A 27992-nucleotide genomic window follows, 5' to 3' on the forward strand; every position below is an offset into this window, starting at 1 on the left:
GTCCTGCTCAGCTACTCCTACTTATTCACTGGCTGTGTTACTAAGAGCAGCTTTAGGTAGGGTTGGTTTCCAAAATCGCCTGTTGGCAGGCAGCTGGGTGGCACCCTACAGCCCTTTCCATTCTGCCCAGCAAGAGCTGTAAGAGCAGTATTTAGACTTGCTGGTAGCCTCTGCCAAACTTAAAGCCTGTAGGGGAGTTTTCTGGCTCTGCCCCCGTAGTCTTTTGTGTGTGCAGCCTTTCCCTGTACCCTGCCAACAAAACCAGGCAGTCCCAATATGCTGCAAAAAGCAGGTCCCTTGGAGCAGAAGGTTATTCACCCACTACCAAAATTCAGGTTCTCCGAAGCTGGTTCTCTTCCTGCTGCAGGCTCCCAAACCAACAAGGTGACCTAGGGCTACTCTGTGCACTTCAGGCAAGAGAAGCCATCCTTGTGGAGGGGCAATTGCAGCTCTGTTTTCTCCTTCCCCCGTAGCCTGAATGCAGTGCATGGTACACCCGCCGTTGGCACCTGCGAGGCCGCCAGGGCACAGAGGAACTCTGCCTCTGTCGCGGCAGGTGCAAGATGCTCAGGAGACTAACCAGGAAACGATGCTGTGTGAATGATCTATTCCTGGATAAATGCAGCAGATTGCTTCATCTGCTTTTTCCCACAGTGTTTTGCTTGCTTGTTTGTTTTTGATCTTCCTCTGACTTGTCCACTCCCACAGCAATGCCTGCAGTCTCCTTCAGGTTTTGGGTGAAATGCTAGGCATGCCTTGGCACTCCTCTCCTCCTTGCGCCAGCTTTCACTGAGGAGCTGGGCTCCGCTAGTGTCTTTTTACATATCTACAGCTGCCCAGATGTTTTCGCCATGCTGGCTATGGGAAGGAGGCTGTTTCAGAGCATCCGTGTCAGTTCTGTTTGCCAGGAGCTGCCTGTGCGGGAACACCCTGTAAAACTTGCGCTCGTAAGTCTGCTGATAGGAGCTAGCGGTACTTCTTCCTCCTGGCTGTTGGGGTAAAGAGGGCAGAATCCAGCTCACTGAATCGAAACAGCCTCACATGTGTGAAGCCTCAGACCCTTAGCAGACGTGCCAGTGACCCAAATGTGGCCATTCCAGCCACAAGAACAATCTAGGAGACCACCTGATATGTCTATTTAGGATGTCCAGCTGGAGCTTGCTGGAAACAAGCTATGGCAGGGAGGCAGGCTGTGTGAAATCTTGCTAGCAGAGCAGGCTCGGTGATCTCAGGTGTGCACTAGCATTGCACAGAAGAAGAGTCTCTTTAAAGAAAAGAACAAGCCTTTTCTTTTTAACAGCTAAAGCCTCATTAATTTAAGACTGAAATGGCCACACAATCGGGAGCTGGCATTACAGTCCCAGCAGCGGTTCTCGACGTGGTTTGAAGGGAAGCAGCGTGAGCCCCTGAGCTGATGGGATCTCGGGAGGACCTGCAACTTCACTCGCCCTCTGTCCTCCCTTCGCCGTGGGGAAGCTGAATGAAGCGCAGCAGGAGCAGAGCCGTTTCCTGCACGAAGCATCAGCAGCTCTCAGTTCTGTAGTTACCTTTTGTTTCTGGCAGGCCAGATTGGCCTCTCTTGTGCTTTGCCTTTGTAACTTTTAATGAGACTGCACTGACTTTGCCTCACAGAAGAGCCAAGCCTGGCTCTGAGATGGTGTTAAAAGTCTATCGTTAAGTCAGGGTGGGATGAATTTGCCATGTGTACTCCCGTTCCCCGTGACTTATGCTGCTGTGCAATATCTAGATTGGAGTTCAGGGGCCAGCTGGGTCGCTCAGCCCTGAGCTGTGCGGAGGGAGGTCCCCGAGATGGAGGTGCGTGGTCCAGCCAGGGCAGCCCCCACATCTCATCCCTGGCCCTGGGAGAGCTGGAGGGCCAAGCACAAGTGCAGCGCCCCAATTGCCACCCAATTGCCATTGGTCATGTTTCCCCGCGCAGCTTCTGAAAAGTCCCCTTTCCCCAACATCCTGTAGTTTACCTAGCTGTAAATCAGGAGCAGTATTTACCAGAGTGATTTCAATGGCATAAAAATGTTTGCGTATTGCTTTGAGCGTGGGAACAGCTTTAGAAGTGCGAGGTATTGTTACTTTTCTTTGGAAACGATGCTCTCTTTAAAATTGACGCTGCAAAGAAGAATGCCATGAACAGGATAGTTGACTTGCTACAATACTCCTATTATTGCCATTAGCAGAGAGGGTTGTAATCCACACTGACACAGCCTAGGTCTGGATGTTATTCTCATTTGGTATAAAGCAACGCTTACTTCATCATGACAGAAGCCTTAACTCTGCCCCTTCCTTGGAAAACTATATTTTCTGCTAATAACTAGAAATATAACACGATGCGGTCAGGCCTTTAAACCGTACAAACAAAACTCAGATGCATAGAGAATGCATTGATCTGGCTTAAAACACAAGTCCACAGACATTTTGCCATCAATCAACAACGCTACGGAAGAGAATAATGAACCTGGTCCGTTCATCATGTGGGCAGTGCAGGCTTTATGTCCTTAACTATTAATCCTGTGCTATTACATTCTGCGTAAGGAGTGAAGTGGGTAGCTACGTGGCTGTCACTTAGCAACCCTAAGTGGGCTTAATGGTGGAAATGTTCGAGTATTCTCCTGGGCCCTGATTCTGCACGTGCTTTCAAGTCCCACTTGCTCTCTGAGCGCAAGTTGGTGCTTTGGTGCCCAAGGAGGCAGCGGGGCTTTATCTGGCAAGCTGGGAAGTGTGTGGGACAGCTACGGACCGGGCTGCCCCGGGGGTAAGGTGGAAGAGGTGGCTGTGCCCTGCTAAGGGTGCGCACGGGGTGGTGGCCTGGCTGGTGGCTGTGCTCGGCCTTGCTCGCCCTCTTCTGCGCCTGACTGCGCTGAGCTTTGCCAGGCCCTGGCTGGTGCTTTGTTTCACCTGGTGCTGAGTCAAGCCCCATGCTGCCAACTCCCGTTTCTGGGCTTCCGACCTCTCCCCCTGCCCCGCGCGGTCCCTGGGCGCTGGTGCCCCGAGAGCTCGCGCTCGCCCTGGCTCCTCTTCCAGCTCTCCCCTCAAGCTGCGGTCGGTTGCCTGGAGGAAGCAGTTTATTCCTGCCTTTGCTGACAGTGGATGTTTTATTTATCTCCTTGGTGACTTTATTTGGATTTAATGTTCTATAGGTGCCGCTTTCATCTGTCTTCTCCTCCCTTTCCCTCAACCTCGTTAGTGTAATCACTGTATCCATATTAAATATTTACTGTTTTTTCTGTACTGGTGAGCCTCCCAGTTCCCTTCCGCTTTCAATTAAAGATTTACTAGGCAGCCATTGGCGCTTCTGCAAGGCCATCAAACCAGCCCCCCTTGTGAGGTTTTTAAGTGCTTCGTTATCATAGTTCAGCAGAGCACACCATAAATTAGGTCTAAAACACGCTAACACGCACTCACCCACCCTACAGAGCCTTGATTCATCTGTGCACGGCTGAGCCAGAAAGCAGCAGAAAAACAGCCACCGGCAAAGGTGGGCTCCTGCCAAGGCAGCTTCCAGCGCAGGCACAGAGCAGGGTTAGGTGCCAGCTCAGCCGCAAGCTCGTACCTGCCCTTGGCAGAAGATCTGGGCCCTCCAGAGTCCCCCGCTCGTCTCCCAGTCCCTCTTGCACAGCCTGAGCGCTGCTGGGCGCTTGGGAGATGCTCCCAAGCAAAGAGTTACTGCTTTCAGCCCAGGCCCTTGGGCAGCAGATGATCGCCGCGGTCTGCGTCCATTGCTCCGGTGGCAGGAGTGCTTCGACGTTAATGCTGTGGGTCCCGGAGCGAGAGAGAACTGCTGCTAACCGCTTGCTCATGCTACGAGGGCCACGGGGAGAGGCGCACTAGCTGCTGTGTGAGTAGAGGGCGCAAGGTGCCGAGTGGTACCTTGCCGAACATCTGCAGAAATGAGATAGAAAACCCCCTTGTCTGATCTTGCTGGGCTTTGCCCACCACGATCCTGAGTGCTTGTAAATGGCTGGGTTTGCAGATGGCGTAGGAGCCTGGGACGAGGGTTCACGGGGTAGAGAAATACCGATTCACAGCACGCAAGGACAGCGCCTGAAGTCTCCGCACAGACCCATTACGGACTAAATAAAATCATCCTGGAGGCTGCAGAAATAAGGGAAAACATCATTCAAGCAGCTGCAGGGGCTGTTTCCATGGCAGATCTGGGTTCGAGTCTATTTAAAAGCCAGCGAGGACAGTGGCGTGCCAGGCGTCGGCAGGGCAGCACCAGCACCGGTCCTGACACCCCGAGGGCTGGGAACGGGCGGCAAATAATGTCTCGGGGGAGCTCGTTCCCGCTGGCTCAGCCTGCTCTTTCCACAGGCTCGGCTGCTCTGTTCAACGGCCGATGTCTTTTCTGTCCTCAGTAAATCCTCTGCCAGGTCATTCCTCTTATCCTGTTACATTGCCTTAAGAAAAAAAAAAAAGGGCACATGGGTAACGGGTGGCAGGAGGGTGGGAGGCCCTTCCCCAGCCTGCAGCCCCAGCGGTGCCTGAAAGACGGACGCAGCCTCAGCCTCTGCTGGGAAGGTTGCTGGGGGTGAGTCACACGCAGAGCATCTTCCCGCCATGTCAATGAAGTCTGGACTATTAGGACTAATTAAATTTTTGCTAGTTACCTTTAGCGAACTAATAAATCTTTAACGTTGGCTGGGAATTGAATAGTGGAAAGCCCGTCAGTGACCTCAAAACTTAAAGAAAAGGTTGGTGGAGGGAGGCAGGTGGGGACAAGCAGTAGGAACAAAATGACAGACGTAGCGGCAAAGGAAGGAAAGAAAATCCAACCAAGGTGGCCTCGGGAACGAGCGACCGGGGTGACAGATAGACGTGGGGATGCAGGGCAGATACATCCGGGTATTCAGGCGCCGCGCGGCGGCTGCGGGTGGTGGGACGCGGTGCGTCCGCGCGCCGCCCGGCCGGGCTCTGCCGAGAGCGGGACCGGGCCGGGGTTTCCAGCTGCGCTGCGGGGCCGAGAGACGCGATCAAAACTTTTGGCTCTCCCTCAGCTGCTAAACGGGGAATTTGGTTTCCAAAGGGGAAAGGAAAGGCTTTTAGCCCCGGCTCGCCGTCGCCAGCCCTCCTCGCCGCCCCCAGGCCCAGGCTTCTCCCTGCTTGGCGGCGGCCGAACGGCTGTCAGGGACCTGCATTATTTATCCGCTCTGTAACATTTACTGGGATTTAGTGTTTAATAACTGTCACTCCGATATATCTTTTCTTAATCCCCTCAGATCCGTCGCTGTGGCAGTTTTAAATATTTATCAACGCAGTTTGTGTGTTCACTGTTAAGGCTGCAATTTTCTTGTAATTAAAGATTTACAAGACACCGCTCAAGATTTAGGAAGGATTGGTAAAGATCAAAGCTGCTGGGTGTTGGCAGCGCTCGGGAGGGCTTGCGCGGGAGCCCTGCGCTCCTGCCGCGCGGGGCACGCCGCGCGGGCCCCCGCCTCGGCCTCGGCCGCTGCCCGGTCCCACCGCCGCGGGCTGGACCGCCGCGGGGCTCTGCTTTGCCCTTTCCTCCCTCCCCGCGTCGCCGGCTGCTTTTAGGAAGGTCCCTGCTGGCCGTGCCGCCCCAGGAGACCCTCAAATTCAGAGGCCAAATTCCAAGCCCAGCCCTTCTCCCCCCCCCCCCCAAAAAAAAAAACCCACGCGCATCTTCCCGCGGAGCCGGCGCGAGGAGCCTCGCAGCCCACCCTAGGAGGCCACGCGGCCCCCGAGAGCGACGTCAGCGCCGGGGACGGGAGCAAGGCTCGCCGAAACGCTTCCCGGTAGCCGCGGCAGAGAGGGACGGAGGAAGGCAGAGGCGAGCCCGGAGGAGCTGCTGAGCGCCTGGGCCCGGGGCCGAGGCTGCAGCGAGCTGCAAGCGCACCGAGCGGCTAATTGCAAATCAGGCCCCTGGAGAGGTCGGTGTCTTCCCGGCCTCCGACAGCACAAAACCGACCTCGTGCTGCCTCCCCTGCCCTGCTGCTTTCAATCAGCCTGATTTCAACCTCAATTGCCCACTTGAAGGCAGCAGAATCCATTTAATGGGGCCGGGCCGGGAAGAGCGGTTGTTCTAGGGGGAAGCGGGAGCTGTTTCAGCGCTGAAAGGCTGGGAAGGGGGAAAAGGCACTAAATGAACTGTAATCTGCTCCTTGATTCCTGGCTCCGCTGCTTCCTCCTTGCTTCGGTTGCTTCTGAATATGAGAGCCAAAGAGGTGTTTCTCTGGTGGCTCGAGGGGATGCAGCAAAGGGGACTCATGCCCCCACGAAGCACGGCCCTGCCCGTGCCTCAGTTCCCCCCGGCGCAGCGGCAGGGAGAAGCGCGGAAGCGTTGGCAGGGAGAGGTGCTCAACACGGGGATTGATGGGTAGATCTTTCCTAAAGGTTTTTCAAACTGCACCTGCTTCATCATAATGGCATCATGCATATGGATAACACCGCTGACATTTCCCAGGGAGGTCGGGGGGTTTAATTTAAATCATTCTGGAGGAAGCGCTGAAGAGAGGAGGAGAGGCCTGCTTTGATTCTCTAATGAACCAATGAATATGTGCCTGCCACTTACTCCTCTGCAAGCCCAAAAGGCTTTGGTTCAGGCAGGCAAGAGCTGAGGTGGCCGGGCAGTGAGAGAGGGCGATAACGGCAGGTCGGAGACGTCCCCAGAGGAGCACAGGGACAGGCATGGTGGGATGCCTCTGCCCTCTCCCCATTCAGGATTTGGCTTCCGCTTCGGCGGGTGGGTGCGCCGCTGCGTCCTTCCCCGCGTCGCCTCCTGCCGCAGCCTCTCCTGCTCGTTGTGGTCGGAAGCTCCTCAGGACTTTTGCTTGGCCCCTGCCGCGGTGCACCGTGGTGGGATGTCTCCTCCCGGCCCCCTGCCCAGCCTCAGCTCGCCTGCCGCCACCTCGGAGCGCTCGGCGGTTACAAGGGCTCTGCGCAAGAAGGACACAAGGATAGAGCCGTTCCAAAAACCAGTTTTATTAGGTGCTTAAAATAGAGTCTGGCACACGATGTTCTCAGTTGGATTTGTCAAGAAACGCTAAGTTGCATATGAGATCCGCAATGCTGTTTACACTGAGAAAGAGAGAGAGGAGGAGGAGGAGGAGGAGGAGGGGCACAGGGCAGAAGAAGCAGAAAGGAGGGCTTTACTACTGTTCTCAAAGTGAAGGTAACGAAAAAGGAGACGTTAAACCTGATGAGAAGCTAAGGAAGAGTGGTTCATGGGAAAGACACCAGTGCACAGGGGCAGGACCTGATGGGACAGGCTGGAGGAGGAGTAATCCCCAACCAAGCCTTTTATGTTCTCAACACAACCTCAAGTTGTGATGAGGACACCTTATTCTAATTTGAGTTTCTCTCCCTTCATCTTCCAGCCCTGGATCTTCTTATGCCTTTGCCTCTAGGAGACATCCTAGGTCAGACACTCGTTTGCCCTTCTGAAGTGTCTTCAGTGGTTATTTTGTGCTGCTGTCCTGCCTCTCTCCATAACAGAGATACAGACTGGAGACCAAGCTGAGCAAGCCTCCATCAGCCGGCAGCACTTCAGCATGGGGAAAGCGTGGGCAGAAGGCGGCCATGGCTTTCTCCTGCAGGGAAGTGCAGTTCAAAATGAGCCTCCAATCTCAAGTGTCCAAGACTTCTGGAGAGGGCACGGAGGAAAGGGGCACAGTAGACTTGCCCGGTTCCTCATGCCCTTGCCCGAATACCCGTGACTGACCCCTGATGTGGCCTTGTGTGGCAGTGCTGAGTTAGCAGGCAATCTGTGATTATTTCATGGTACTTGAATCAAAACCATCAAAGCGAGGACCCACGTGCCTCCCAAGACGTTGACTTATTATGGGCCAAGCAAACCACGTGACCGTGTTCTGCCCCGTTAGCCAGCGTGAGTGGCTTTGCCAGCCTGCAAAAGGCGGCCCTGGGAAAGCATCGGGGAGGAAGCAGGCTCGTCCCCGAGGTGCGAGGAGGGTAGCAGCTGGGGGTTGTTCCCTGAGCAAACAGCGCTGGAGGTTACAAGGATGCATGGGGCGCAAGACACCTGGATCTCCCCTCCGGCCCAGCGAGGGCTTGCTTCGTTCAGCCGCTCGTGCCAGCTCCCCAGCTGGGGTAGAAATGCCTCCCTTGGAAACGGCCTCTGCAGGGGTGCAGATCTCGGAGCAGACGGCCCGCTGTGCCCCTGGATCAGGGTGCCGGTGGCAACGAGCCACGACCCGGGGCTGGCTCCGAGCTGCTCCCGGCCCGCGCCTCCGCGGCCGCTGGGTTTGGGCACGCGGAAGCCCTGGCAAACCCGAGTCGGGCCGGGGCGGAGAGGCGGTTCCTGAAGCATTTCATCTAGCACCGTGCCCGGGAAAAGCTGGTTAGTGCTTTAATAATAAATAACAACAGTGATAAATAGTGTCTGAGGCTCCTGCAGCGCTCTGCAGCGGGTGTCCTCAGGGGAACTTGGGAGGTATAAACGGTCCGCGGAAAAGCTCCCGTTTCGGGGAGGGCAGCCTGAAGGGCCGGGGATCAGCGCTGCAGGACAGCCCCGTTCCCAGGGCCGTTCGAGGAGGTGAACGGCCTGTTTCTCACGTTTTAATCCCCGCTTTGCGGGCGTCGGAGCCGCCTCGGAGAGGCTCTCGCCCGCCGCCTGCCCGCTCGCCGCCTTCGAGGGCTGGCGGCTCGCTTCGGGAGCCGGCTGCGTTTCTGCCCGGAGCGGGAACGAGACCCGTTTTGAGCCAACGGCGGAAGGAAAGCGTTGCCACCTGGCTGCCCGCGACCTGACGGCGAGGAACAGCCTGAAAGTAAGCCGGCGTCGACGCGGGGGGAATCCCTCAGCCAGCACGCCGCGGAGCCTAGCGCCGATTTAGCCGAATCAAAGGGAATACGTTTTGCGCCCCCTCCACCCCAAGCGGGTCCCAAACACATGAAGGGTTTCGGTGGAGGGCGACGGTGCCCGACTGGGGGGGCGGGCAGAGCCGTCACCCTCGGAAATAACCCGCGCGGGCCCCCCGCGTCCCTCCCGTCGTCTCGGGGCGGGCAGGCGGCCTCCGAATTCGCCGCGGCCGGGGGAATCGAGGCAGGCGTCGAGGCAAAAGCCGCCGGGGAGCCCGGCCTCGCCGGCGTTTCGAACGACGGCCTCCGGCGCCAAGGGAAGGGAAGGGACCCTCCGCCCCCCCGGCGGGGCGACGGCGACCGATGGGGTGCACCCGGGCAAGGGCCCTGCCGCGCGGCGGCGCCCGCTTCTCCGAGGAAGAGGAGCGAGGGCGCTCGGACGTCGCGTCCTCCGGCCCCGCTGCGCCCCGGCCTCCCCTCCCGCTCCCTGCCTGCCTCTCCAGCAAGGTTTTTCTACCGCGAAGCCCTCTAGCTGCAACACCAGTGTACAAAGGGTTTTTTTTTTCTTTTTTTTTTTTTTTTGTTACAAAAACAGAAAAGCAAGAATTTCCTCCCTCTTTTTCACCCTTGTTCCTTCCTCTCTTTTCTTCCCCCCCCCTTTTTTTTTTCTCTTTTTCGTAACATTATCCACAAAAGTTTACAAAACGGCTTTGACGTTACACTTGTGGGATCCAACTGACTCTCGCTGGCGGAGATCCGCCGGCTCCGCAGCGCGGCCGCTCGCCGATTGAGAGACGGGTCGTCAGGATCGGTTCTGCCTCTGTTGCCCAAGTCGCCTCCTTCCCCTCCGCCGGCCAGCGAGCGACAGAGCTGTGCGAAGGCAGCTGGGGGCGGGTTTGTGGCTCGTTATCTGTGACTGCTCAAAAATGAAAAAAAGGAGAAAAAAAAAACCCTCCCTCCCACCCCCAAAATCCAGGACATGTATCCCAAAGGGAAAGGCTTTTTTTTTTTTTTAAATATATTTCCAAAACGGGGACTGTCCAGCAAGGAGCTGACACTGCAGGGTGTCGTACCCGTGCCGTGGGGAGAGGAGTGATCTGCCGATCATCCGTATGGCTGTTCGAAGGCTCAGGGCATCGCTCCCGGCGCCCCTCTCGGGGCTGACGCCGGCCCCTCCGTCCCGGCAGGGGCCTCTGAGCCGCGCGCGGGTCCGGACGCTGCCGGAGACCCGGGAGAGGGCAGGGCCACGAAAAGGCTCTGCAAGCCGCAAGCTGGCTCTGCTCTTCCTATCTGCAGCACTGCTTTGATAGTCCTCTGTTTGCTTGAAATCTCTCTTTTTTTTTTTGTCTTTTTTTTTTTTTTTTTTGGTAAAGAAAAAAAGTTTCTCCCCTCCCTCCCACCCACTCTGAACCGTCCCACGGCTGGCCCTTCCAACGCATCGGCATTCACGAGTCCAGGGGGGTCGCTTGCACCTCCACGGCGAGGAGCTTCTCCCCACGCTGCCCCTGACCCCAGTGCTGGATGAAGGGTGGGTAGACAACGCGCACCGAGGAAACACCCGGGCTGCACGCTGCGCAGCGCGGGAGCAGCTCCACGCTGCTCCTGGACTCCGCACCAAAGGAGCCGAAGCCATAGTGACCTATGAGGCTGGCAGAGAGCAGCAAGACGCAGACAACCAGCATTGTCAGGATGCTCTGCCTGCCCTCCAGGAACCGGTAGCTGGCCTCTTTAGTCCTGGCATTCACGCAAGCCACCTTGGCCTGCAAGTCTATAAAGGCCACATGGAGGCAGACCCAGTACTCAGTGTCCTGGTGGAGCCGAGTGATGTTGTACGTGTGGGTCCCCATAGGGATCCGGGCCACGTTGGTCATGTCCAAGTTAGAGCTAAGCAAGAAGCTGGACCAGGTGAGGTTAGAGGAGATAGTGTTGAGATGCGGCTTCCAGGCAACCAGAATATGGTAGGCCTGGATCTCCATCACCACCAGCTCCAGGCTGTCCTCACTGAGTGGGAAGGAGCTGTTGACCATCACACTGATGCTCTTGGTGTCTGCGCCAAGGAGGTTGTGAGCCACGCAGGTGTACAGCCCAGCCTCCTGAGCAGAGATCCTGTGAATCTCCAGTGTCCCTTCGGGGTGCACTTTATACCGCCCATCTTCCACATAGGGCATCAGCTTAACCCCTGAAGGGGTGACCCAGTAGATCTCTGGTTCTGGCTCTGCCAGAGCTCGGCAGTGCAAGGAGATATTCTCACTGTCTGCAACCTCGAGGAGAGAGGGGAAGCTTTTGGCAGAGATGAGAGGTAGGCACCGGTCCGTCATCTCCCGGAAGGGGACATCTCGGATGTGCCTCCTCTTTAAGTCTGGGGGCTCAGCACACAGGGTGGACTGGGGTTCAATGAAGCGGATGTGGTTCTCGGTGCTGTTGACCCAACGGATGACGCAGTCACAGCGGATGGGGTTGCTGTGGATGCTGATCTCCTGCAGGTTGGGCAGGGACTCAACTGTCTGCTTATGCAAGGCACTTAAGGCATTGTTATTAAGCATGAGAGTTTCCATTTGAGGAAGGTGGTGGAATGCACTGGGATGGATAAAGGACAGCTTGGGGTTGTTGGTCATGTCTAGTTTGGTCAGCTCAGGGAGGTTGATCAAGGCAAATTTGTCTATGGAAACCAACTCTTCCATGTTGTTAAGCCCCAGCTCTTTGAGGTGCAGCATGTTCATGAAGTCACTTTGCTTAACCCTCTGCAATGGGTTTTTATTCAAATCCAGGAACTTGAGGCCTGGAACTTGCTGCAATGCCCGCTTGGGGACATTCACAAGCTTGTTGTCATAGAAAGAAAGGCTCTCCAGGCTCCGCAGGCCTTCTAGCGCATAGTCCGATATCTCCCTCAGGTTCATCCCAGCCAAGACCAAGCTCCGCAGGTTTGACAGGGGCCTGAAATTCATATCCAGGATAGCATCCACCTTGTTGCCTCCAATCATGAGGATCTCCAGATTGGGGAGCATCTGAAACCAACGGCTGTCAACTGTTCTCAGCAGATTGGAGTTGAGGTGGAGCCGGAGCAGGCTGCCAAGGCCAGAGAAGGCCCGGGGAGAGATCCTGCATAGCTGATTGTGGTTTAGATATAGCTCCTGCAGGTTACCCAGGCCAGGGAAACTGTTGTCAGGCAGCTCAGCCAGCTGGTTCTCCTCTAGGTGCAGGCTGAGCAGCTGGGGCATGTTCTTCAGTCTAAAGTCCCAGACATCAGAGAAGCTGTTCTGTGACAGGTCCAGCTCTGACAGGTTTTTGAGATAATCCAGCTCTCTCTGCTCAAGCCTGGCAATGTTGTTGCTTTGCAAAAGCAGGGTCTGCGTCCCCTCTGGCAAGTTTTCAGGCACCGCAGAGATGAATAAGTCGTTGCAGTCCACCGTGGCAGCCTCCCGGTAGACGGAGCGGGGAGTGTACCATGGCCTGATCTGGCAGACGCACTGCAGCGGGCACTTGACCTTCCAGGGCACAATGGGGATGGCGGTGGCAGCTACCACGCAGAGGAGAAGCAAGCTTGTTTGGAAGCATCTCATTTTCAGCTGGAAAGAGCAGCTTCCCTCCAGGCGGGAAACGTTCGTGGGGCACATCAAGAACAAGGTACTGAGCAACAGCAGGATGTAAACGACGTCCACAGGAAAATATTCCCCGTGCAAAACCCCGTGCACCATTCAGTCCCTGCTTCCAGCAGGGCTACAGCCCCCACTGACAGCTGCCCTGCCTGGCCCTCCCTGCCGAAGGGGTCATAATATGCCAGACAGAGGCTTGTTGCTCCTTTAATTAGAACTTCTCCTTTTTTTCCTCCCCAAATGATTCATTTTTGCACTTTGCTGCAATTTTCAGGTTGCTCCTGAAGGTCATTCCTGAAAGAGGCCAGACAACAAGCTATGTTAGAGGAGACCTCGTGCACATGGCAAACAAGCATGTCAGAGAGAATAAATGAGCATGGGGAGGGCTGCTGAGGCAATCAAAGCCCTGCACATGGGAGCTCCACCGCCCTGCAACAGACTAACGCGTCCATTTAACATGTTTCATACTCATAGCGTTAAACGTTCCCTGCCAGCCCAAGAGCTCGGGGTGTCATCCCAACCTTTGCTCTCTACAGCCATTGAGCGGGGAGAGGAAGAAACGTCCCTGCAGGCAGGCTGCCTCCTAGCTGCCTCTTGCAGGATTTTGGCACAGCTTTTTTGGCTGGCCCATTCTGGCCCAGCCAGGGCTGGAGGGCCTATTTGCTATTATTTGCTGCCCCACAGAGCATGGGGCCAGGAGACCTGGGGCAGCTCAGACAGCCCAGCAGACCGGGACCTGCATTTACTGCCTCTGCGTCCCTCTGCACTTGCAACCGCTTCCTAAGCTTCATCCAGCTCCGCGCTGGAGCAGACACAGCCTGACCCACATGCTCATACTCTGCATACAAGCACCTCACAGGTTAGTAAATCCAGGTGAAGGTCTTACAATCTCCAGTTCCTGTTTGCTTTGGACAGGGAAATAATTATCTGCAGCCCCACACAGATCAATCTCATCCTTTTTAGTGTGAACACTAGTCAAGCAGTGAAAAACTAAAGCTTGTTTTCCTTTGACTTTGCCCCTCACAGTCAGCCAGGCTAGCTGTACTTTTCTCTCTTCAAACACAGATTCCCATTTTCTGATAAGGCTTCTGGTTATTGCAGCCACCGCCAGATTTTTCCTGTGCAAAGGGCTACTGTGATCACATCCGCAACCAGAAGGATCTGAAACCCCCCCCACACCTGCCCCTGAGCAAACTTAGACCTCAAGGTTTAAAATAGCAGATGCTGGAGAAGCAGGTGGCCCAGAGAGCTGGCAGCGAGCAGAAAAGCAAGTTTCTCAGGAAGGAGCAGACAGGCACACTTACAGCCCCCAGCGCAGCGGGGCTGCAGCACCCAGAGCAGCACAAGGATTCAGCAGAGCTGAAACATTTCCAGAGCTCACAGCTCAGAGACTGGTCTGTGGTCCCTCCTCTACCTTCCTCTTTAGCTTCTCCATTAGGTTAAAATTGCAAGATCTAGAGCATGAGCTTTCCCAAAGCCAGCCCTGTCCCCACCCCACCTGAAGCAGCACAGGAGCCCAGCTGGTCTGCAGCAAGCGCTCACAGCCCAGCTCCCTGAGCACAGAGGCACTCATCCTGCCAAGCTTCCCCCGTGGCCAGGTCTCCCCAGCTCCTGCCTCCTTCCAGGACCTCCGTCCAGCTCTCCTCTTGGTACAGCATCAGGAGGAGAGAGCAGAGAAGGGGGAAGAAACCCTGCAAAGAGCAACCTCACAGACCTCTGTCCCCACCTCCCACCCCTGAAGCTCCTTTTAAAGCTAAGGGCAAGCAACTCCCTGGGAGCAATAAACCCTAATTAGGCTCATCGGTGGCTCCTGAGTGAATGCAGAAACCCCAGTTAACCCTCTCCATGCTGGGTGCAAGCCTGGCTCAGCCCCTCGCTGGAGAAGACAGGTTGGAGGTTGGCCGCTGGTGCTTTCCCGGGTGCACAGACCCCCAGCGGGAGCGCGAAAGCCCCGGGCTCAAGCTCGGGCCGGACAGCAGCCCCGGCGAGGGAGCAGAGCCGCGCTGTCCCTCCGCGTCCCGCTGGTCAGAGGACGCCGGAGCCAACCGCCAAGTCACCTTTGATGTTTGATTTGCTACAGCTCTTCTGACCTGTGCTGCTACAACTCAAACTCAGCCCCAAAGCTTTTCTCCCATCTTAAAAGGCGCTCACACAGCGGGAAAAACATTACAAAGCAGCCGGGGTGGGAAAGGAAAGTTTCTCTCCAAGCAGCTGTATTTTATCACCTCCTGGTTCTCCCTAGAAAGGGCTTCCAACCAAAGTTTATTCAGCATTGACGCATCCAGGCCTTGCACCAGAATTGATCCCGCACGCCTCCTCTCTTGCCTGCTGCGAGGGCATTGGCTTTTAAAGCGTCTCCCAGAGAAACAGCATTAAAGAAGAGGAAGGCTATATTGATTTCTGCATCTTTCTGATGGACCCTCATCTTTCTTTTTAAGTGCACCGGCATTTCTGCGACTATAAATCTCTCCGGCCATTAAAATATTATAGAATCTTCTCTCCTTAAAAAAATAATATGGAGGAATATTTTTTTATTTCCTTAAGGCTGTGAAAAAGGGCCCAGAAAAAACACCTTGGATCTAACTCCATTTTATAGGAAAGCCTCCCTAGCTCTGCTTTCTGGTGATATCTTTGTAGGCTTCATGTTCGACACTGGCTTTTATTACTTTTGCCCAGTGTGGGACCGGGTTGCAGGACTGATGGCTGCAGAAAGCCTTGCACGCGAGATTATGCTGTAACAAGCCAGGGGGTTGTACAAGTAGTAGAATTGGCGCTTATAGAAAAATGTGGTTTTTTGGAAACCCTGGGTACTAAACTTCATGGTTCTATTGCACGGCACCAAAGAGTGGCTGCGGGCAGAGGGGAGCGCCTCCGCCACGGGGAGGGTCAGCCTGGGAAGCAGCCCCGCCGGCCGGGGCGCCGCGGCGGGCAGAGCCAGGGCGCAGCCCGGCCCTTGAAAGCGGAGGGAGCCGGGATTTGGGGCTGGCAAACAGAGCGAGCCGGCCGGCGAAGCGGCTGAGGTCACGGGGCTAAGCGGTATCTCCCCAGGAGCCCACATTTCATCCCCTCTCTAAGACAGAGCGATTTGCCGACGGTGGCATGACGTTGCCCGGGATAACCGGAGACTTTGAGCGAAGCCGGCCGCGGTGCTAGGGGCAAGCGAGGGGGCGGCAGCGAGACGAGGGGCCGTGGGCTGCCGCCTGCTCTCCCCGGCAGCGCTCGCGGCGCCGGCGCCTCCTGCTATTTCGGGCTCTTCCTCGGCGCGCGCCGAGAGCGACAGCAGGGAGCCGGGGGATGTTTCTGCCTGGAGCTTATTTTTTTCCGAGAAATGCAGAGCCAGGGTGATGGAAAGGTTTGCTGCGGTGCCCTGGGACAAGAAGGCAAGTGCCTCCGGTTTCTTTTTTGCCCAGCTCGGCAGAAGGAGGGTGCAGGCTTCCCTGCTACAAACTGTGACTGCAAAGAAGCTGGAGCCCTGCTGCGCCGTCGGTCCGGACCGAAACCAGAGCTGGCTCAGGCAATGACGCCGCGGGCTGCCTCCAAAGGGCTGGCGGGAAGAGGCAGAAAGGCAATAGCTGGGTGGCCGGGAGGGAGAGAGCAACTGAAAAGAAAAAGGACAAAAAGCGCTCCTGCTAATCCGGCTCTCCGGCCTGCCTTTCGCGCCTTTATACCTCCCCTCAGCCACGTAATTAAACGCACCACGTGGCCAGTTTTAGCGCTCCGTTTGCCAAAATCATACGTGAACGCGCTTCCTTGACCTTGAGCGCTCCGGGGCCGAGCTGGCGGGACCGTGCGGCGTTCGCGGGGCTGGCAGACCCCGAGGCAGCTCCTTCTCCGGGGGGGGGGGATTGCTGGGGGGCAGCGGCTCTCATTCCTGCCACGCCGCTGCCAGGGCTCAGCCTGCCGGGACCTGGGGAACGGGAGATCGGCGCCGCCTGTTGCAGGCGGTTTGTGCCTGAGACCAGCGGCAGGTGCGAAATCGGAGGTGCCGTTATTGCTGCCTGAAACGGTGCCGTCCGGACGCCTGCGTCACGGCGGGGGCTGCCGGGCGAGGGCTGGGCCGCGGCCAGGCGGCACCGCGTAAACCTCCCCTCGGACCTTCCCGGCCTGCCTTGCACCCAAGCCCGTGGCACCTTTTTGGGGGGCTTGAGGAACTGTGCCCCTCTCCATCCATCCCCAGGGGATGGGCCCAGGGGGCCAACGGCCGAGAAACGACGGCGGAGGGGGCGCGGGAGCGGTAAGGAGGCAGACAACGAGAGAAAGGAGGCGGGGAAGGAGCAGAGGTGAAGAGAAGGAGCAAAAAAGGAGCAAAGAGACAAGCGGAGGATCCGCACGAGGGGCTGCGGGAGACGGAGGGGCAGGGGGCACAGGGAGGCTCGGAGCAGGGGGAGCGGGCAGAAGCCCAAGAGGGGGGAAAAAAGAGAGAGAGAGAGAGAAAAGCGCGGAGAATGGGAATTGATGAGGCAGACAGAAGGGAAGAGTCTTTTCATCAGCAAGTTTGCTGGATGAAGCCGGGAGATAAATCACCAGGAGGAAGGAGCCTCCGTCTCGGTGCTTGCCTCTCTCCGCCGCCGTCCATCCCTCCGCCAGCCCGGCGGCGGGAGACAAATGGCTGCAGCTGAGCCCGGGGCTCGCGCCTTGCCTTCCCTGGGCCGTGCCGCGGCCAGAGGGGCCCGGCGCTTCGGGGGGCCGGGGCGGCGACGGGCCCCCGGGGAGCCCTCCTGCCCGGACTCGGGACGCGCGCCGCCTGCCAGCGCCGGCTTTTCCCGCGGGGCCGCTTTGCAGGCGGCCGCCGCTGAGGCTGCTCTCCGCCGCCGGCCGCGAATTCCTGCCGAGCCCTCGTCTTTCCTGGGTGACAGCCTGCAACGACGAGCGTTCCTCCCTAGCGCTGAGCTCCCTTCGCCCTGCTCAAACCTTCGCGTAAAAGCTTTCGCAGCATCGATTAGCAATGAAGCCACCAGGAATTAAATAGGATTCTCTATCAGTTACTTATAAATCTTTGAAGTAAGGCACTCCTTGCTGCTGTCGGAGATGCTCCTATGTCGTTCTTTGCTTTTGCCTCGCAGGGGATGCTGCGCTGCGCGCCGCAGGGCTCGCCCGCTGCGGTGCTAAGCGGCCGCCTCCGAGGCCGCGCTCCGGTGGAGCCGCCGGAGGCTCCCGGCGGCCGAGCAGAAGGTGCCGGCGGGAAGGGCTGCGCCACGGGCCATCCCGACCCGGTCCCTGCAGGCTGCCGGGGGCCTGCTTTTCTCGGCGTTTCCTGCAGCGACGCCCCCGAGAAGGAGCCGGGCAGCTGGAGGGATGCTCGGCGGACGCCTGCGTTAGCCGGTACAGCGACAGCCAGCGGCAGGAACCGCGCTGCGAGGTACCCGGTGCTTGAGCTGGGAAAGCCACCCGCACGCCAGGGCCCAGCGCCCACCCGAATCTTCGCTGTGTTGCGGAAAACGACGATTTAAGAACTACCCTCCAAATGGGCTTGCCTTTGCTGGAGGGTCTCCTGGCCTCACCCGCGGCCAAAGCAGCCCAACGCCACCCGCCAGCGTCCCCTCGCCGCCTGGGCGGCGTGCGAAGACCTCCGGGGCAGTCGCTGCAGCGCTGCCGGGTGCAAACGCGCTGCGGTGATTTGCAAAGAGCCGGCGAGGAAACTTTGCAAACGGGGAAGGGAGAAACAGGGGCTGCGATAACCTGCCCCAGGCCACGGCTGGACACCTCGGCGGAGGTGACCCTGCAGGTCACCTGTGTCCTAAGCTTTAATTCACTCCCATTGCTAACTGAAGACGTCCCTCCCTGGTGCAATTCCTTTTTTGGGTTAAACCCTGCATGTGAGGGTCAAGATTCAGTTCTCACCTCAGCCCCACGCTGCAACTGTGGCAAATAGTTCAGGCTTGTTTTTCTAAGGTGCTGCGTCCTTACAAACCTGGCGTGCAAGGCAACGGCAAGAGCAAGCGCTCGGTATCTTTGCAAACCAAATGCATCCTTCTCCCTCCCTCCCTCCCTCCTGCAAAACAGAGCCGGGATATTTCGGCTCGGAGGCCCTCGGGTGGGAAAGCGGCGGCTCTGTTCCAAGCAAAGAGGATCCTGCCACAAATCTCAGCAGGGAGTTTACGGCCGCGGTGAAAATAAAAAAATAATAATAATGAAAAAAACCCCAAACCTGCACTGAACCTCCCCTGTAACGTGGCAACCGCCGCTCCCGCGCCGCCGGCAGCCTCCCTCATCTGTATGCCTTGTCACAGCCCCGCGCCAGCGCTGGGTTAGTGCCATGGCAACGCGGCGCTCTTTAAACACAGGAGTTTGTGCTGGGATCGCAAACAGCATTAGGCAATTTAATTAAGCAGCTGGCAAAGGAAAAACTTCGTCTGTTTGAGGCTTTTTTTTTTTTTTTATTAAATTCCAGCGTATTATGCAGCTCTGCGCCTTTGCTGTCTGGTTCGAGGGACAGGAGGATGCTCCCGCCCTGTCCTTCCCCCACTTTTAAACCCAAACAAAACCATTGCATTTCTGCTGGATGGGGACGGGACCCCGCTGAAGCAGCGATGGGAGAAGGTTAAAGCACGGGACGGGGCTGGACAGGCCCCTCGCTGCATTTTTGGAAGCTTCTCCAATGACCAGCAACGTTTCCCGGCTGCAGGAGGAGCTGAACTCCAGCTGTGCATGGCCTGCGCCCACACCTGCAGTCGGGCCCCCTCTCCTCGGGACGCCCGCGCTTGCAGCCGTGCTTCGAAAACTATTTCCCCTCGCCCCTTTGAGGCCTGGAGCCTCACATCGCCGCGCCGTGTCATTGCCGTGGCGCGAGAAGTAGTGCATAAACTTCCCCACGCCATTCATCCTGTCAGAGGCACCCGCCACCGCGCCACCGCGTCTGCACCCCGGGGAGTCCTAGTCCGCTCTGCTCTTCTTTCGGGGGCTCTGTCACAGCTCCGGCCCTCGCTGCTCCCCTGCCCGGACCCGTCCCTGCCCTCCCGAGGGAGGCTGCAGGCGCTGCTCCCTTCGCCGGCATGTCGCTGGCTTTGGTCCGCTCCTTTATTTATTCCCTGCTAATCCACCAACATGCCGTTTGCCCTTTCCGACTGTTGCTGCGCTGTGTCACTGTTTGCAGCGAGCTGTCTCCAGGATCTTTTTTCCTGAGTGGCAATAGCTAATTTAGAGCCCTTCACTGCGTAAAAGCCATCGCTGGGTCTCCAAGAGCCTAACGCGTGCTTTCCGATGGCATTTGGCTCCTTAATCACCCAGAGGTTTTAGCGAACGCTGTCTGTGAGCAGCAACGCTCAGAGCCCGGATCAATCGGGTAGCGGCTCGAACTCCCCGAGCGTCTGTCGGCAGCGCCGATCCTTTCCGCTCCTGCAAACGCAGGCGGGTGTCTGAGCCGGGCGCACGGAGGTGCAAGCCTGTCTCCCCTGCACGCCGGCTCGGGGAAGGCAAGCAGGAACGGAGGAGCACCTGCAAGGCCACGCGTGGTCCCTGCATCGCCCCCGCCAAGGGGGAGGGGGACGGGTCCCGCTGAGCCCCGTGCAGGCCAGTGGGGTCCCCGGGGAGGTTGTTTCAGAGCATCGCTCCCCCCTTGGCTGGGCAGCTCGCATGGGGCTGCAAACGGGGTGCACACCCTGACCGGCAATGTACACCTCGACCAGCAATGCACACCCTGACCAGCAATGCACACCCCAACCAGCATTGCACACCCCAACAGCAATGCACACCCTGACCAGCAATGCACACCTCAACAGCAATGCACGCCCCGACCAGCATTGCACATCCCAACCAGCATTGCACACCCCAACAGCAATGCACACCCTGACCAGCAATGTACACCTCAACAGCAATGCACGCCCCGACCAGCATTGCACACCCCAACCAGCATTGCACACCCCAACAGCAATGCACACCCTGACCAGCAATGCACACCTCAACAGCAATGCACACCCCGACCAGCATTGCACATCCCAACCAGCATTGCACACCCCAACAGCAATGCACAGCCTGACCAGCAATGCACACCTCAACAGCAATGCACACCCTGACCAGCAATGCACACCCCAACCAGCATTGCACACCCCAACAGCAATGCACACCCTGACCAGCAATGCACACCTCAACAGCAATGCACGCCCCGACCAGCATTGCACACCCCAACCAGCATTGCACACCCCGATAGCAATGTGCACCCCGACCAGCAACGCACCGGTCCCTCTCTGCCCGGTGCACGGCAAGGATGGAGGCGCTGGGCGCCAGTGCCAGCCCGCCTCCCTCTCCCGAAGCGGCTGCACGGCACCGCCGTGCCGTACGAGGCAGCAGGAGCCGCGCCGCGGGCCCAGCCCGGCCCCGGTACCGCCGTGCCGCGGCCGAGACGCAAAGAGCCCCGGCCCTGCGATGAGATCCCTCAGATCTCCTCCCGGCCGCGCGGGAGAGCGGCGTGCTAAATAATGCAGGCGAGTCCCTGAACGGCCTGGAAAACACCTCCAGGTCTTTGCTCGTGAGCCCGCCGGGGACCGGGCGCGCGAGCCGGCGAGCCGCGCTCTTCCCAGGCGGGCAGCGAGCGCCCGGCCGAGGGGCAGGCTCGGGCGGCGGACGCTGCTGCTGGGGCGCAAGTCCCCCCCGGGGCAGCAGGCGGAGGAGGACGAGGACGAGGACGCCCTGTCCGTGCAGGAGAACTCGATCTCAGCCAGGCGGGTTGCAAAGCCAAGGTTTAATGTTTGCTGGGCAGCCTTCTGCAAGGGGGAAGGAGCCTGCTGTCACGCTGCTGCCCGCCAACTGCTCTTTGTGCTAGTGCTTACGGGCTGCAGGAGGAAAAGAGGCCGAAAATGAACGTGGGAAGAAAACGGTGGGAAAGGAGAGGGAGAAAGAGGGAGGCAGAGAGATTGCCTGCGGGCGAAGGCACTACGTCGGGTCCATCTCACCGCTGCCACTTCCCACCCTACTTTCCCAGAGTTGCTGGGCTCCTCTACAGCCTGCCACGTTTTCGGCAGGGCCCCAGGCCCGCACGGGTGGCTGCACGCCGCCGGTGACACCTCGGCTCACCCCGCCGCCGCTTTCGGGGATGAGGAGCGAGGGCCGAGCGCGCCGTCCGCAGCGAAGCCGAGCACGACCAACACGGCCTTGCCTGGAGAGCCCCGGCCTGGGGAGCGGAGCAGCCGTGCGTCCCAGGCGGCCCCATCAGTTGCACCTAATGAAAAGGATATTTCACACATCAGGCGCTTCGTGGATGCTTTAATGAGAGCAAACAAAGGCCCTGGGATGCAGAATTGCGGCTCCCGGGACGGACACCGCTCACCGCGGCCAGCCCAGTGCCGACGCGGTCGCGGGGACGCCCACGAGAGCACCCGGAGGCCACGGCCGGACTCTGCCCTGCGGCAGCGCCGCGATGCCGAAACGCCCCATCTGCTGCCTTGGGTGGCTCCTCCGTCCCTCCCCTGCGGCTCGGCCCCGCTGCCGCTCACCCTCCAGGCTGCGAGCCGGGTTTTTTGCCCCAGGGCTCAAGGCAAAGCAACCCTGATGCCCCTGCAGAGCGTTGGCCCTGAGCCCCGACCACCTCCGAGGAGACGACCCGGTCCCTGGTGCTACCCCACTGCTGGCTCCAAGCCCCGGCCGGCGACGCCAGACCCGGCTGGGGCTCCCGAAACGAGCCCGGGGGCTGGAGAGGGGACTCCGGCGGCTCCGCGCAGCGGGCGCAGAGCGAGAGGAGGCAGGACGTCAAAAAGCCATATTTTTCATGCAGCCAAGCACTGCATAAATACAAGGGAAGGCGAGGGGGTGAAAGGGGGGTCTAAATCACCGCCCCGGCCTTGTCACTCCCTCCATATGCTGCAAGCGTTGATGGAGGGCGGGCGCCAGCGATGCAGCAGAGCTGACCGGGATGCTCGCTGGTGGCAGAGGGGATAAAACATATTTTCAGTCTACTCACTAGGGGCAGATAAGGCTGCAGCCCCGGGGGGGATTCATCGCCCTGACAGAGCAAAGGGGGCGTTCGAACCGATAGGGCCTGCTGGCACCCCAGGCTGAGGAAGGATGCAGTGCTCTCCAAGGAGCTGTGCCAGCGCGGGACACGTCCCGGCGGGCTTCCCTGCCCACTCAAGTATCTCGGGTATATTTAGGAACGTGGGTTTTTCCATGCAAAGAGAAACCCGGTATCTCAGCATTATGAAATTCAGCATCCTCTCCCCAGCAAGGCCAGTGATGGGTGCACTGAAGGGAAAGCCAAGCAAAGAAACTCGGCATATACTGCATGGGTGCAGAGGTGGAGCACAGGATAAAGAGAGCAAATACTTCTCCGAATCCGGTCTGAGATCATGGAGTGCTCGAGGGATGAAGTTTGCTAGCGCTTTCCTCACCCTGCAGAGCTGCAGGAACACTCACACTTTGGAAGCAGACTGTGCCCAAAGGGGAGCAGAGATGGCTAAAGCTCAGCTCCCTGCGCAATAACCCCCGGATTTAGGGGGTGTTTGGACGTGGGTTCGGAGCTCTCCCCCACGTCTCAGCCAGACGGGTCCTCAGCGACCGTGAAAGCTGAGGCCGACTCAGAGCAATGCCGCATCGCGCAAAAAACCAAGTGTGCTGGGGTCACGCAAGAGTCCCGGCTTGAACAGACAGGACCCTGCATGGGGAGAGGCCCCCAGTCGCCTCCAGAGCAAACGGGGGTCGGCAGAGGAAAAACAGGGTGAAAAATAAAAAAAGACTGTCAATCAGGATCCAGTGGCTTCACCAGGAGCTTAGAACTACGGGAGTGCTCCACGTGAGCCGGGTTCCTGCTACTTTTGGCGTGGGCTATCCAGAAAGGGAAGCACCACTGGAAGAGTTAATTTTTTTCCCTTCCCCTTTCCTGAAGGAGAGATTTCATGCCATGCCATGCTGAATAAATAAAATAATGTGATATTACAAAAGACTGCAGCACAGTATATTAGACACCACAGCACTGTTGCAGGGCGTCTGTCAGCACCAATCACGATGACTGATGACTTATCAAGAATGGACCTGACATTTCCAAATGAGCTGTTTTGATAGAGTTGTCATTCAAAAGGGATCTAAAATAAAATAATAATAATTAAAAAAAACCCCACAGATAGGAACAGGAAGAAAAACTGAAAACATTGGCTGCCTTTGTCCCACCTTTTTTAAAGAGCTCCCAGCTTGGCACCGAGACAATCCGGGGCGTTGCACGGCTGGGCTCGGGGGCTGCGTGAAGACTCTTGAGCGTGCGTCGTCGGAAGGAAAGCAGCCAGATCTTCCCTCCAGAAGCAAAACTTTGCTCAGACACAGCAACAGCCCAGATCCCTCTTCCACATCCCACATCCGCCCGGGATGCATGGAGCAGAGGGAGAAACGGCCGGCGTGGCGCCTGCACGGAGGCACCCACGGGGGAGAGCACCCGACGCGCGCCCTGCCCGCGGGGACAGCTCCGATCAGCGCCCGCAGCCTCGGCCAGGGCGCAGTTACTCAGCGTCGAAACGCGGCGCTGCCTCTGCTGACGCGCTCGGGCCGTCCCCGGGGGCAGCGGCAGCAGAGGGGCGCTGCCAAGGCAGAGCCCTTCGCCCCTCGTGAAGTCTGCGGAGACCGCGGGCGGGAAGAGAAACGTGCTGCTGTATCTCCTTGCCGTTTCCTCTAGGCGCCGTGTATATACTTGAATTACTTAAAATAATATCGTAGCGCTTTATTGCTCTGCTGGAGAGGAGCGTTTGCAAGGAATACAGGATCGCGCTCGCGAGATTCAGGGCAGCAGCTAGTTGCAGGCAGCAATACCCCGCGTGGCTGAGGACGTTGTCCCCGCGGGCCGGGGCCGGCTCTCCGCAGCAGCGGAGAGAGGTGAGAGAGGAAGAAAACCTGCACTCATTTATTCTCCAGACGCTCGCCGTCTCCCATCCTGTTTGACTCCCATTTTGCTTCCCCGTTTGCCCCAACCGGGGCGGCCAGATGCCGGGTGGGAGCTGCTGCAGGCGCCGCCGCTCTCCCCGCGCCGGCTGGCGCTGCTGGAAGACGTGCGGGGAGAGACAGTCCCAGATCTACTTATCCTAGGAGGAACTGACAAAATATTGTTTGGTTTTTTTTTTAATTTAAAAAAAGAAAGAAAGAAAGAAAGAAAACCCACAGAAGATACTACTCGCATGACTGAGCTCTGAGGAGATATTCATCCATTCACGTCAAGGAAAGGGAGAGAGAGGAATGGTTTTTGGAGGAACTTTCAGATATGTCATTATGGGTTTAAAAGGGCTGTAAGACATGAACCAGATGCTGAATGTGTGCATGTGTACATGCATGTACGTATATTAGGAGAAAAAGATAAAAGAAAGGAAATTCAAAGAGCCATTTTCAAGCAAAAACCTACTGTGGAAATGACGTACTAAGATATTCATCCTCATAACATAGGGGAAAAAGAAAAAAAATCAAAGAATTTATCTTTCTAACTCCCTTTCCTGCAGTTATCTCCAGGGCTTTGACATCAAGCATGGTAGGAAGACCAGGAAGGAGTTCAAACATGCACCGAAGGGCCGAGTCGGGGGCCAGGCTCCTCCAAGGGCTCCCTCGGCAAATGTCCTTGGAGCCGCCAGCTCCTGCCGCCCGACAGCGGCTTCTTTAGGTTATGCCATAAAGCTGCCAGAGACCCCAAACCAACGTCCATCCTGCGCACGGGGCCGGCCGGGCACGCGGGACAGACCGACCGGGCGTTACTGGTGCTCCAGCCCCGAGAGGCTGTGGGGGAGCTCGGTCCGGCGGCAAAGCGGGCCAGAAACCGCGCAGAGAAGGCACGCCGCCCATCCGCAGCCACCAGCCGCCGCGAGTCCTCCCGCTGCCCGCGGGGCAGCTGTGATTAGCCCCGTGGGATCTGGGCTTAATTAGCGCACCGAGTCCAACTCTTGCACCTCCTCCTGCCCCAGGCGAGCAGGCAGCACCTGCCCCGCCGCACCAGCACCGGCCCCATTAACCACGCAGCTCGAGGGCGGCTCTGGCGGGGTCCTCCTGGCCCTGATGAGGCACCATCGTTACGTGACTGCTGCGAGCACCAGCTGGAGGCTCCCGCGCCTGAAGTGACGGCAAGTCACCACTCCGCGAGCTGCCAATCACATCCAAGTGACAGCGAGAGCCGGGGCTGGTGACGCCCCGAGATGGTGGCCCCAGGGCAGGCAGGAAGCGGTGCCGCGCTGGTTTGGCCAACCTAGGAGAAACTTCACGACCCCGCCGTGACCGAGCGAGTCGGTGGGGGTGAGAGCAGGCCGCGTCTCTGCCTCTGGGCATCCGGCAACCCTGTACGAAGAGCCTCGAGGATTCACCCTGGGGTGCAGGAGATGGGAGAGGCGCCGCCGCTGCTCCTTGTGCCGAACCTCGCGCCTTCACCTCCGCGCTAAAAACATACCGTCTCCCACCGTCCGCCTGCAAGGTGCCGGAGGACCAGGACGCGGCCAGCCGGCCGGCCGCGAGCACGAGAGAAGGTCTGGCCCTGACGCAAGCAGCCCGAGGCGGGGAGCGGTAATTAAGCCCACTGGAGCTAACGGGGTCAGACGATCTGTTCAGAGTCGGTAAACAAGGAACCTGCAAACTGGCCGGCATCGCTCACGAGCAGCAGGGCGGGCCGGCCCTGCGGACCCCGGAGAGCGGAGACCGGCGCGCTGCCAAGGGGGAAGGAGGAAGAGGAGGGCTCCAGCCTTCCTCCAGCAGCCCTGGGGCCGGCGGCATGGCACGCCGCAGGCAGCCAAGACCCTCTTTAGATGGGCTCGGGCCTCCTCGGCGTGATTTTAATTGTTTTTAGCTTCAAACAAGACGGGCTTTGACCTCAGCTGTGCAAACAGCTAACCAAATCAGCGCTAACTGAGCCCAAGATGTCTAGGGAGTCCATCAGTCGGACCTTGGGTCACGGGCCGCGGGAGCGGGCGGTGGGGCACAGCTGCGGCACGGTCACCTTCGCCCCATCAGCAGGCGACAGGGAAGGACCAGAGACACAAATTAGCCTGGTGGCGGAGAAAGGAAGGGGTCGGCCGGGCGGCCGTGCAAATCGGCAAGGACGCGTGCCGTTTAAGTCACAAAATAACGACGCTGACGATACACTGTAGAAAGCTGATGAGCAGGAAACGATTTCACTTATTTCAACGGGTCCTGAAAGGCATTTCACGTTCATCACAAGGTCGCTGCAAGCCCTGCCTCCCCCTCCTCAAACTGGAGATGGCACTTCTCCCTGAGAGATTTGATTATGTGGCCGTCGTTTAGTCTCCATCTCACTAATGTGCTTATTTCCCCCCTTCCCCCCATCCTGCTGCCTCTCACTCGGATTCACTGCCGGCTGCTTTTAGCAGGAAAAGGCGCCAGGGCTGTTGCATGCGGCAGAGAAGCGGTGTCCCAGCACGGGGCTCGAGGGCATGCGGATGCTCAGCCTCTCAGTTTTTGGATAAGCTCAAAAACCAGCTTTCTGTTCACCCAAGGGTCACAGAGGCTACATTTCCCCTTTGAAGTAAAGCTGTAAAAACCCACGCCCCGGCCATATGCCAGCCTGGGTGATTGCTTCCTGCCAGCTTCTCGTTCCCGCTGCAGTTTTAATCGGTGCTGTTAAAGAGCTGCAATACTTCACCCCAGGAGAGGCTCCGTCTCTCTAACCGGGCGAAGGCGCCTTCTCCTCTGTGCTTGTGCTCACGGGTTAAATTTATCAGACATTTGGGGCAGGGGAGAAGGGAAATCTGCACAAAATCAGTGCGCGGCAAAGCCCCTCCGTCCCGGCTGGCAGGCCTGGTTGGCGGCGAGCGAGGAGGACGGGGCAGCTGCGCCGCGCGTGCCGCTCTGCAAGCCTCCGGGAGCGGCGGGAGAGTTTTGCAAAGTTCGCCCAACTCGGCCGGCTTTGCTCGTCCCTGCCCCTCCGGACCCCGCTCAGCTTCCGGCCAAGGCTACGGCAGAGCCCCACTTGGTATTCGGGAACCAGCAACCACCTTCTTCAATCTAAATTAAGTATTAAAGTGAAAGGCAATTCAGTGCGAGAGCAGGAATTCATTAGAAAACATAGCTAGATCCAAAAGGTGCTGCAGATGGTAACATAACGGAAACAGGGGCTGGGAGAGAGAGCGGGAGAGGGATGCAGACAGAGATGTACAGGCTGCAGCCAGGTAAAATCAGAAGGGGGAAAAAATCAGTGTATCATTGTCAATGAAGATTAAATGACACCCCCTGCTTCAAAGGGCAAGCGCGAGAGGCTAACAAGCTGTGACAAACGAGAACGCACGGACACAAGCAGCCAATTCCCCTAAATAAAACTTGTATTGGCCATGATATCTGCAAACAAGCAGCCTGCCATAGGAATTAACCGTTCTCCCCAGCCGCCCCCAGCGCGCTCCTTCGCCGGGAGGCGCGCGGGCTGCGGCGGCCGGCGCTGCCCTCTCCAGCCGGCCCCGCCGCGGCGGGGCCGCCGGAGCAGGAGCGCGAGGGAACCACTTTAGCCTTCATTAGGCCAAATTAAGATCAGAAGTGAGATGACAATTGCAATTTGTGGCTGGCTAATTGTTTGCCTCAGAAGCTGAACGCTGCGCAGATTGGGAAAATTAGCTGCTGGCCGTCCCGGGGGGGTTGGCTTTGAGCCCCGGGGCTCCGCGGTCTGCAGCCGCGCGGGGACGCGGCGCCTCGGGGAGCCCTGGCCCCCGCCGAGGAGGAGGACAG

The 27992-nt window shown here is 58.1% G+C and overlaps 1 protein-coding gene across 6 annotated transcripts in view; it reads right to left on the reverse strand.

Moving 5' to 3' along the window:
- Window positions 1-7495: 7495 nt before the first annotated feature.
- The window catches only part of LRRN2 (leucine rich repeat neuronal 2), a 36054-nt gene continuing 15557 nt past the window's right edge, over window positions 7496-27992 (reverse strand). For 3 of the 6 annotated variants that reach the window (XM_068917863.1, XM_068917862.1, XM_068917865.1), the window contains exon 2: window positions 7496-12674. In XM_068917863.1, the coding sequence (XP_068773964.1) occupies window positions 10233-12482 (2250 nt within the window). In that variant the 5' untranslated portion in view covers window positions 12483-12674 and the 3' untranslated portion in view covers window positions 7496-10232. Of the gene's footprint in view, window positions 12675-13878; window positions 14236-18528; window positions 18584-23474; window positions 23496-27992 lie in introns of those variants that run through there. The other 3 variants (XM_009672255.2, XM_009672254.2, XM_068917864.1) reach the window with 3 other exon arrangements.

Source organism: Struthio camelus, chromosome 24, assembly GCF_040807025.1.
Source record: "Struthio camelus isolate bStrCam1 chromosome 24, bStrCam1.hap1, whole genome shotgun sequence".
NCBI classification, from domain to species: Eukaryota; Metazoa; Chordata; class Aves; order Struthioniformes; family Struthionidae; genus Struthio; species Struthio camelus.